This window comes from Marmota marmota, unplaced genomic scaffold, assembly GCF_001458135.2.
Source record: "Marmota marmota marmota unplaced genomic scaffold, marMar, whole genome shotgun sequence".
NCBI lineage: Eukaryota > Metazoa > Chordata > Mammalia > Rodentia > Sciuridae > Marmota > Marmota marmota.
The window spans coordinates 39,270,077-39,282,158 of NW_026000016.1; the positions used below are offsets into that span (position 1 = coordinate 39,270,077).

Consider the following 12,082-nt stretch of genomic DNA (forward strand, 5'->3'; position numbering starts at 1 on the left):
AATATAGCTCAGAGATAGAGCGCTTGCCTAGCATGCTCAAAGCCCTGGGTGCCATCCCCAGAACTGCAGAAAAAGGAAACTGAGTCGTGAAAGATATGAAAAGACGCAAAGATTTCGTGAAATTTATTCACAGATGGAAGCTTTTAATGGAGTTTGCACATTCCAAGTGAACTACACTTTTCATAGTTTCCCCAGCGGGCCTTTTGATGTTTGATTCTACCTATAAATCCCCTCTAAAAAGGGTGGGACTTTTGCTGTGGATCTAGGATGGAAAAAGAACAATGATTTCTTGAAAAATGGATACATTCAGGTACTAATTTATTTCTCCTTTGCAGAGAATTTTTCATCATTCAAAACAGTTCAAATATGTAGTTACAGACTCTTTGAGGTGTTCTACAACTCTCAGCGTGTTATTGTTGCCCTACAAACTGTCTTTATCCATCCAGAGAGTAGTTATTGAACACTTTATATTTTCAAGGCACAGTCTTAGGTTCCAGGCACACAAGGTTGAAAATGGCCATATAACTAGCATTAACCACGTTGCTATGAAATTCAGCGGTTATGTTTCTTATGCCTTTTCTTCTCTCTGGACTACAGTAAGTACTTATACTGAAGGCAGGAATGAAGTCTTCATATTTGTACACCCAGGAATTGAACTGGAATTCGGATGACAAGCCTTAGTCTTCTGCATTCCTCCTTATACTGCCACTACCTGAATGAGGCAATCGCCCTAGGCTCAGATGCTGACCTCATACTGCGCTTTATGAGGTGGCAAATAGACGTTTTCAAGTTTCAGTCCCACGGAGGTGGAAAGGCCACTGGTCCAGCCCCCTTAACCCCAATGAGTCAATGTTTGGTGTAGCCACGAGTCTAGTCACGAGTCTCATTGTTTTTGACAGAGCCTTTGACTCATTGACCAATCTTGTCATTCATTTGCGTTCTTATCATTCTGTTTCTCCTGGTGTAGTTTGAGAGTCCCTATTTAATAATTTCCGACCTGGGTGCAAGGTTACATTCCACTCTACTGGATTCAGGAACTCCTTCCCCCGCCCTCTTCGCTTGAGCATATATGCTACCGACGCGGGCGGCAACTCACTCTCTGTACAGGTAGCAAGAACAGCTGTACTTTAGGAATACCGACAAATTTATCCTTCGGCTCCTGAGGGTGGGCGGAGAAATTAGTTATCGCTTTAAGAGAGTTAGCTCTTTAATAGGAGTACTAAGGTAGAGGCCGAACCAAAGTGTCGCGAGAACTGTAACACCGGCAACATCTCGCGATGTTTGGCCCCGCAAAAGGTGGCCATTTTGGAGTCCACTCCGCGGCTGGTTGCCCCGGCGGCGTCTCCCAACCGGCTGGCGGGACCAAAACTGGCCCTGCGGGTGTCTGGCCTGTGGGCGGCCGCGCCGACACAATGTGGCGGCTCCGCTGCAAGGCCAAGGATGGCACCCATGTTTTGCAGGGACTGTCCAGCCGAACCCGGTTGCGAGAACTCCAGGGCCAAATTGCCGCCATCACCGGGATCGCTCCCGGCGATCAGCGAATCCTTGTCGGATACCCGCCCGAATGCCTGGATCTCAGCAACGGGGATACCACTCTGGGGGACTTGCCCATCCAGTCAGGTAAGGGAATCGGGGCAGGGGCCTGGGGAAGTCCTGGAAGGACGTTGAGGGGAGAAGTGAGAACCAGCAAGGCTAGGCAGCAGTGGGTCAGCTGGGGGCTTTGAGGCCAGGGGAGAGGCTAGATGAAAGAAGAGAGAACTTGACAGAGGCAGGGCAAGTGTCTAGCAACTCCTTTGTTTACACACGCTTGAGAGAAAAGCCAAAAGCCTAGGAGTCCCTCTTCCCCAACCTGCTTTCAGATCAACCTGGAAACAGTCTCGTTCATTTTGTTTTCTTTGCATTCACAAAATTATAAAAATATAGGACCTATTTTCTTTGCCTAATGCGTTTCCCCCCTCCATCCCCAGTGTCTGAATGTTGCGTCATACTTTATTTCCTTTCCTGATTTCTTCTTGCAGTCCCCTTCTTATATAGTTCGACAAATATATTATTCATTTTAGAATTAACTTTTAAAAATATTCACTAAAAGCCCTTTCAAGTTCTAACCAACAGCAGTTAATTTTCGCTCAGTATTAAAACTTGAACATCAACATTGACAATTAAAAGCTTTCCGACGTTCTGTGAAGAACTCTGTAAACACTAAATAGGGTAGATATGTTAAGTTTCAGAAGGAGGAGAACCCCCTAGTGGCCTAGTCTAGTGTGAACATCTTCTGGAATGTTTGTGCTTTTAAATGCAGACAGCAAGTAAGAAAAGTTTGTTTTCAAAATGTATCTTTTTAAGTATATATAAAGGGATATACTCCAAGCCAATTCACTAAATTGGGATGCAATCTGAAGTGTTTTGTGTTCTCTTGTTTTCATCTTTATGAAGAGACAGTGAACAAATGTTTATAAAGTTGTATTCTTCTTTGGGGGGTAGGTACTGTGGATTGAATTTGGGAGCCACATCCCCAGCCCTATTTTGTATTTTTAATTTTAGAGACAGGGTCTCACTGAGTTGCTCAGTGCCTGACTGTTGCTGAGGCTGGCTTTGAATTCCCAGTCTTCCTACCTCAGCCTCCCTCCACTATACGCTTTAACTTCTGTTTGTAATTTAATTTCGTCTATAATTTCACTGCAGTTCTGGATTTGTTTTATTTTTAACAGGCGACATGCTGATCGTTGAAGAAGACCAAACCAGACCCCAAACTTCACCTTCATATACAAAACATGGTGCTCCTAGTTATGTCAGGGAAACTTTGCCTGTGCTTACCAGAACTGTGGTCCCAGCTGACAACTCTTGCCTCTTTACCAGTGTATACTATGTCGTTGAAGGTGGAGTCTTGAATCCAGCTTGTGCCCCTGAGATGAGACGTCTTATAGCACAAATTGTAGCAAGTGATCCAGACTTATATAGTGAGGCAATACTGGGAAAAACAAATCAAGAGTACTGTGACTGGATCAAAAGGGATGATACTTGGGGGGGAGCAATTGAGATATCAATTTTGTCTAAGTTTTATCAATGTGAAATATGTGTAGTAGATACACAAACAGTAAGAATTGATCGTTTTGGAGAAGATGCAGGATATACCAAAAGGGTTCTACTGATCTATGATGGCATCCACTATGATCCGCTTCAGCGAAACTTCCCTGATCCAGATACCCCTCCTTTGACCATTTTCTCCTCTAATGATGATATTGTCCTTGTACAAGCACTGGAACTAGCAGATGAAGCTAGAAGAATGAGACAGTTTACTGATGTAAACCGCTTTACCCTGAGATGTATGGTGTGTCAGAAAGGATTAACTGGACAAGCAGAAGCAAGGGACCATGCCAAGGAGACAGGCCATACCAACTTTGGAGAAGTGTGATCTATGCATGATGAGGGTTGAAGCCTACTACCTCACAGATCCAGAAAGCTCTGGGTTTTCTAATAAGCTATTCTTAACCCTGAAGAACAAAGGACACAATGCTTGAACCATCCTTTTAACTTAAACCACTAAGACACTGAAATTCCTTGTTAAGATTAAAATTAGTGTGCAAGTTTACAGATGTGTGTCTACAGTGGTGATACATGCCCTCTTTCTGCTGGGGTGACAGAATAGGTGGTCCTCAGCCACTTGCTGACACTAACCTGAAGAGTGGATTTTAGTATTACAAACTAGCATCCAGGAGCTTTAACTTGTAGAAGAAAACATCATATTTGGGGTAATGTGGAAGGCCTCGTGTTAAGGCCACTGGACATGAACCACAGTGTCTCCAGTAATTGCTTCCTTTTAAAACTGAGTTAATAGTTTCTAAATTAAGAATTCATCAAATGAAGATACAATTGTCAAAACTAATTTTATACTGCAATTTGTTAGACTTTGTAAGTGTGTACTTAACCACTTATAAGTACATAGCAAGCAATTTTTGCAGGGATAAGTCTATTCCTTGAGAATGTTATCTAAACAGGAATTGATTGGGTCCTGTTTAAGATTTCTAGTGTATAAAAGCAGAATGTATGAGGGAAAAGGTGCCTGAAGCAGCTTATTGAAGCTTTAAAAGACCATTGGCCTCATGTTTTAATGCAATTTATGTATTAGTGTTTGTCACATTGGACAAAATTTTAAAATTAAGCAGGGTATGCTATTTCAGTTAAAGTTCCTTAAAATTTGAGTGCTCAATTTTTGCTTTTAAAAAAAAAAAACAAACAAAAAAAAAACATACACATTTGCCTGAAGGGCTTTAATTTCCTCAGCCTTTTTGTTAAGAGCACTTCCTCCAAGAAAAAGTCTTCATCTAAAGTGATAATGCTATGCCTTGGTTTGGTTTTTATAAGATCTTTTGCATACCTACCTAGTGTTTTTGTGCTGCCAGTATCCCTCCACTAATGCTCTTTAGAATATTCCATGTTACAAATTAGCACTTGGCTTATCTTTCATATTTTACTTTGACTTTTGAACAGTTTTAAAGTAATTGGTGTAATACTATTGAATGAATTTGTTTCACTTCCAAAATATGAAAGTTTTTAAATCCTTGCCTTATTCAGCTTTCTAAATTCTGCTTCTTCCTAATATCAGATGTGTAGCCATTTGCTTGGTGGACTAATCCTCAAGGCACACCCTTTAAAACTTAGCTTCACCACAAGATCTTCCAGATAAAGTTTCCTACCTCTTAATTCTTATGAAGATCAGGGATGCTAAATTATAATTTGTTATGTATTTACACAATGTAAAGAGGCCTAATGTTGTGAAGTTTTGTTATCTTGTTTTCATTATTTATTATCTCATAGAGAACCAGTGGATACTTTAAAGCACTTATAACTCCACATATCTTCTTGGCAGATGTTTTAAACTTGAGATTTACCTATAGCGCTTTTACGGTGACAGTGGCCATGTAAAATAAAGGAACATAAAGGTGAACGATTTAGGAGGACAGTTCCTTGAAGGAACAATTCACAAAGTGTGCTTTAAATCATCAGATGACATTTCCTGAGTACCTTTTGTGTGCACTGCTGTTTTAGGCATTATAAGTTATTATGATCAGTGTAAGTTGAAAGTGTTTCATTTTCTTTTTTAACTGAGCCTTAAAAAATAATGCTCCTGAGCTTGTGATACTTAATGTTCGGCAATCATCATATGAACAGATGAATATGATATGAAAATCTCTTCATACCTGTCTGTCATTGGGTCTAGATGGTTTTTGTAGCTCCTTTATTTTCCCCAGAAAATATTAAATTGAAAACTATAAATTAAGATTATACTACTGGGTAGCATCCATCAAATTGAGCATTATTCATAAAATTTGCCTTCCTTTCTGTGCCACTTCAGGAGCCAAATTTGACCTTTGCTACTGAAATTTTAGATTTAGAAGTTTATTTGTGTGGCAAATATTGAGTAATTTATAATGTGCCTGGCATGTTTTGATGTTTCCCAGCATGCATTATTGTCACTTTAAAATTGAGTATATGTTATCTACAGTGGATTAATTTAAAACATGGAAGACATAGAACACTCATTTTAAAATTAAGCCCCTTCATTATAATTGTTGTTTACATATTGTCAGGTATTTATTTGGGGGTCTTATTCTATTTTATCTTTTACCTAGATTGTCCATTGACCACATAGACATTGATATTCAAATTGCTTTCAGAATTCACTTCTTAAGTTAATAAATATTTGCTGAAATTCAGCACTAGTACTTTAGTGCTCTGATCATGGAAAAATTCAAGATGAGACACTATTTGCTGACAATAATTAAGAATTAAAAACTTAAACTGCGTATTCTAAACTAAAGCCTGAAAGCCTCACAGAATTTAAAGCGTTTTTTTCCTCCTACTGCACTTAGTAAACTTTTTTTTCTTGTGTGTGTGTGTGGTGCTGGGATTGAACCCATGGTCTTGTGCATGTGAGGCAAGTACTCTACCAACTGAGCTACATCCCAGCCCTTATCTTGAGAATTTTGAAAGCTCTATGGATTTAGTACTTACAGCAGTATTAAAAGAAACTGTGTCCCAAGTTTGCACTGGAGGAGCAGAATGAAATCCTTCTTCCTATTCAGTTTTTGCCTGTCATACAAGATTTTTTTTTTTAAATAAAATGAGAATCATTCTGCCACAGTTAATGGCAGAATGAATACACTGCTTTCCCAACCTATCGCCTGTTCTTTCTTACTCTTCTGATTAAAGATCAGGTGTAGTACTATGAAGATTCACTCATAAGAGTGACTTCAGAAGTTGAAATTAATATCCACGAGAATTTTGTGTTAGTCATATGAAGACATTGGTATGTTACATGTTTTGCTAATTATTATTTCCCATGAATGAGAAATGGGCATAGTCAAGTGTTACCCTTGAAGCTTTGTCTGCTGGTCAGCTTTAACCTGTTACAAGCTATAAAGTCATTCCATTGTTTCAAGAAGTTCAAGTCCCAGCAAAATCATTATCAGGAATTAATTTATTTATTTATGCCCCTAAGTGCCCACACCTAACTTTTTAGGTTATTTCTTCTGTCCTGTGTAGAGATTAAAACAAGGGTGTCTCAATGTACCCTGGCTAATCATAGTTTTTTATCTTTTTGAAAAAATTACAGTGGGGGAGTATGTACAATTAAGCAACAGAGTGATTTTTTTTTTCTTTTGATAAATCAGGTGGCCTTCTTAAACTTGCGTATATTTAAGAGTTATGTTCTTTCATGTGTTGAGACACATTTATTGTTTGCAGCACTTTAAAAAAATGAAATAAAAGTTTACATGTTAGCTCTATAGGGATCTTGTTGAGGACATTAAAATTTCTGAGCTGCTAACCATCAGCTCTTCATAATCAACTATTGCTGTAAATGTTTAGTGTATCAAGTGGTAAACATTCTGGTGTTTTGATAACAGTAGAACCCAATTTCAGTAACTATTAGGAGCATGATCTGTGCCCTAGCATAAAATATGTTATTGCTATGAAGTGATTATGATTTATCATTTGTTATGCAGTGCAGTATTGAAATTTGTCCTTATAGCATAAAGATGACTAACAATTTCTGAAAGATGTGGATTCTTAAAGCTCTTCATTTGTTTCTAAGTAAACTTATTTTAAGGAAGCTGATTTTTTAAGTCAGAAGCCTTAAAAATGTCACATAGAGCCAACATCATTTAAGTCTAAAGCGAAACACAATTTGAGTAAGTTAGTTTATTAACTAAAGATGTTTTCTGATTAAGCATTTAATATTTTAGCCATATTTCATCCAACATGAAAAGAAACTTCCCTGATTTGGGGGAAATGTTTTATCTTCTCCAAACGCTAGCTAGCACTTTGTTATAGTGCTTTGAATATTTGACTTGGAAAAAGATATTACATTGATACTGAATTGTGAGGTGCTGACTTAATTCTTGATTCACATGCATTTAATGGAGGTTGATAACCTGTGGTATTTTAGAGTGAAAAAGGGGTAGGAGAATAAAGTCCCACTAAAAAGGAAGAGATTGTCAAATGAATGCATTACTTGTCATAAATTATGAGTTTCAGAAAAATTTCCAAGCAATGCCTTTGTGTTGCCCCAATCTTTTTCTTCCTTTTTTTTTTTTTTTTTTGGCATAGAATGTAGCAGGGCCATAGATGAAAAGGAGTGATATTAAAGTATAAGACCATGAATTTCGCTGATTCCCTTTTATACTTTTGTTTTCTAAAATAGTAACCTACATCTAGGAGTTTAGTGATAGTGAAGAGACATGATTTGGTTAAGTTAAAGATAAGCAGAAAGGTTAACATCAGAAAGACTTAGAATTAGATTCTGTGAGTCTGACTTTATGTCAGGTGTAGAATATGTAGTTAATTATAATCCATAAATTAAGTAAAGGACCAGGGGACCTAATTCATGTCAATTTTCCAGTTCACATTGGTGCCATCCAGGACTCAAGCTGTTTACAGGAAATATACTCAGCAAAGTTATATTTTCCTTTAAAATTTTTGAATTTAGCTTAAACTGCAGAATAAGTATGTATAATTTGTTCAAAGGAATAAAGAATAACAATAGTTCTGCAATTCCTGCATTAATACAGTAAAGGCAGATGTTCCTAAAGCAAGAAGAAAATCATAAGGCTGTCAAACTTAGAGCTTTAGAATATAGCTTGAAAAAGTAGTAGAGAAAGGCAAAACAAAACAAATCTGTTTTTCTTAACATAAGATATTTTTTCCTATGAAGAATAATGAACAGTGTTGTTTTCAAAATCTTACTTTGTCTATTTGCCAGCTTTTTTTTTTCTTTTTCAAAGTTAATGCACTGCTGCTACCTGGAAGATACCTAATTTCATTTTGTAAAATTCATGTGAATTTGCCATTGTCATTAAGATGCATTGATTTTATTTATGAGGTGTATGACTTTAAATATATAAATGCTGTATGAAGTGACTTGTTTTAAAAGAATAAATGAATGAAAACCTTGTTGTTTGAGCGTATTTTGGGATCAGGGTGGAAAGCCAATGGACAGCCACGACACTCAAGTTAGATATTATCAAACAGACGACTGCTTTGATTATATTTAGGTGGACTCAACAGGAGAATGTGTTTCTCCTTTTTAACACCAGAGAATATTTGAAATTAACCTTCACTATTTTTTTCCCCTAAATCTGTTCCCCAAAGCTCAAATTCAGTATCATTTCTGTCAAGTTGGAAGACTGAATGCTCCTGTTCATTTTATTTATTTATTTACTTTTTTATTTATTAGGTACTGGGAATTGAACCTAGGGGGCTTTACCACTGAGCTAGATACCCAGCCCTTTTAAATTTTGAGACAGGGCCCTGCGAAGTTGCCAAGGCTGGCCTCAAACTTGGCGATCCTCCTCTTTCAGCCTCCCTGAGATGCTGGGATTACAGGTGTGCACCACTGTGCCCAGGGTTGCTGTGATAATAGACAAATCTGTATGAATTTACATCTGTTTGAAAATGGAAATATTTCTGAAAGAACTTATTTTGTCTTTGATGTCAACATTTAAATACTTTTTTGAAACAATACTAGGGTTATTAGAATTGATCAGAATTTAGGCCCTCTAAATTGAACTATTTTAACTCTCATTGCAATAAGTTTTTAAAAGTAAGGAAGTAGAACCATAATAATGCAATCTAATCTGTACCAGGACAAAATACATCCTGGGCTCAGTATAAATTGAACATAAGTAAGCCAATCCACATTAAAAGTTTATATGTAGTCTCGGCTCTGTGATGGTAGTTTGTTGAAAATTAACTGCCCATAAGCAATGCTTCTCAAAGTGCTTCTCAACACATTTCCTAGGAACTTGTTAAGAAATGAAAATTCTCAGAAGTTGATGGGGCCCAATAATTAGTTTTAAATCATTGTTCAGCTTTAGAGATACCTCTGACTTCTATCGGTAGTATTTATCTTCACTCACTACCAGTTAATGAAATTTACAGGTTAATGTAAATCCCGAGAAAAGTGAAGACTGGTAGTACAATGAATGACAATTCAAAATTCTACAGGCTAAAAAAACATTAAATGTTTAACTCTTCGCATTGGGGTGGATAAGTCTTTTCTAAATTTTGTTGGTTTACATTATTTCCGCTGGAGCTTGAAAAAGGAAGGTATGAGTTCTAGATAATCCAACCAAAAAAAAAGGTGAAAGGTTTTTCTCAGAAATATGATAAAGACAGTAAACTGATCAAAACACACTTTAAAAAATACAAAATAAGGAACAGATTGAATTATGTTGACCTACAAAATGATCCTCCCATTGGATTCATCCTTTTTTTTTCCTTTTTAATTTTTTTTTTAATTTTTTATTGTTGGTTGTTCAAAACATTACAAATTTCTTGATATATCATATTTCACACTTTGATTCAAGTGGGTTATGAACTCCCATTTTTACCCCATATACAGATTGCAGAATTACATCAGTTACACATGGATTCATCCTTTAACATCAAAAGACCCAGTTTTCTTTTTCTTACTCTTGAATGAAGGCTGAGAAGATAACTTTAAATTTGGCTTAGAGAAGATAAGTAATAATTAGATAAGCTGTTAAAACAACAAACCCTTACTGAACTTCTACTTATTGCAAGATATAGTGTCAAATGCCTCAGGATTACATGGATACCAATTTATTCAGTATTTTTTAATGATCTGATGTGCCAGGAACTGCCCTGGGTGCTGGGTATATATTGGAGTGAGAAATAAAAACACCTACCAATGTAAAGGAATAAAAAGTTAGGGGTTGAAGAGATAATGGGTGGGAGAACCAAATTAAAATTGGAGAATCCGGGAAAGCCTTTTTGAGAAAGTGACATCTAAGCCAAAAAAAAGAAGCATGAATGGGAACTAGTTGAAAAGTAAGAACATTCTAAGTAGGAGGTATAGCATTTGAAAACACAATATTGCAGGAGGAAATGAAGTATTTTTCAGATCAATCTGTCCACAGTGTGTTAAACAAGGAGAGGGACTCAAAATGAAGTGGTAGGGTCCCAGATAAGAGTGCCTTTAGTTCTATTAAGCACCTACCCCATTTAATATTTACCAGGTTGTATTTGATTGTTTATATTTGTGTCCCAAAATAGTTTGTATACTCCAACCAGTTCTGTCCTTTTATCATTATATATTGTATTCCCAGGACCTAATGAAGTACTGGATGCATAATAGACATTCAATATATATTTGATGAGTTAAACATGAATAAATGAAGTTAAGGTATAAGGAAATACACATTAACCTTGATATTTATCATAAAATCATTAAGAGGACATTAGAGCATTTTAAGGAAAGCATCAGATTAAGGCTTCTCAAAGGAATTTTATTAGCTCTTGTAATTGGGAATTCTACGGGGTTTTGACCGAACTAGAAAAAGAGGTTCAAATAAAGACTTTTAAGAGTTAGCACATCACCATCATCATCATTATCATCATCATCACCATCATGGAAATATCAGAATACTGGCGATAAAGAGGAGGACCTAAAATTTAGGATCAGAAATGCTTTGGGCTTTTCAACAACACTTGAAGCTAGCAGACATTAACCCCAAACACTATCTAGCCATTCCATCAATCACACCTATGGATAGAATAATGGTATTGTTTCAGTCAAACAAGGCCTTATGCATTTATTCTCAGGAAGTTTTTGGAGAATGTGTTGTAGCAAAAGAAGAGAGATAACCCAAGAAAGAGGAAGAAATGAATTCTATGGATAATCCAACAAAAGAGCAAAGTGAAATGATTTTTCTAAGAATGATGACATATCAAAACAATAGTCATTGAATTCCCTAGTGAACAACCTAGCCAAATGAAAACAGGTCAGAATTCTCTGGGAAATTTTTTTCCCCCATGAGATTAATAGAATACCTAATGTCCTTGAAAGTGCTGAGAAGATATTTACATAATGGGTGGGAGGGGCGTGTAAAGCAACATGGAAAAGAAAGAGTAACTATAGTATATCTCATTGCACAACTGTGGAAAGCACTTATTAAACCATGAAAGGAAATAATATATATGCAGTACATATTAAGTATTAAAATGCAAAAATGTATAGGGGTGAGGATGTAGGTGTAGATGCCATAAGGAGGGACAAAGAACAGTACAAGAGAGAGCAAAGTCCTTATCTTGCATAGTAGAAAGGAGAAAATATGAAGATATAGCATACACATATGGACTGGAATCTCAAAAGAATTTGGAGAACAGGAAATTATGTATCTAGTATTGTTTTCTAGTAAGTCTTTTAGAACTATTTGTCTATATTTGTGTAAGTATAACTTTGGTGAAATTAAAAAAGTAAATAAAAATTTTAAAAGTGTAAATGAAAGATAAGGAAAGATATGTAAACAACCCAAGAAGTATGGCTGTGAAGGGGAGCCAACGGACATAGAACAGCAGAGAGAAATGTAGGACCATGGGAGCAAAGATTTAAGCTTTAAACTACCAGCAACTCATATAAAGTGTTTACTATGCACCAGGCACTCCTAAGTGCTATATACATGTATTAACTAATCTATTACTAGTGGGAGCATCAACCCAATTTTATAAATAGGGTAACTGAGGCTTAGAAAAGTTAAATAACTTTCCCAAAGCCACACAA

The 12,082-nt window shown here is 36.5% G+C and overlaps 1 protein-coding gene across 1 annotated transcript; it reads left to right on the forward strand.

The window, feature by feature from the left end:
- Positions 1-1,113: 1,113 nt before the first annotated feature.
- Positions 1,114-8,451, forward strand: Yod1 (YOD1 deubiquitinase). Its single transcript, XM_015483730.2, has 2 exons — positions 1,114-1,620; positions 2,709-8,451. The coding sequence occupies exons 1-2, from the start codon at positions 1,278-1,280 to the stop codon at positions 3,410-3,412; spliced, it is 1,047 nt and encodes a 348-aa protein (XP_015339216.1). The 5' UTR covers positions 1,114-1,277; the 3' UTR covers positions 3,413-8,451.
- The last annotated feature ends 3,631 nt before the right edge of the window (positions 8,452-12,082 follow it).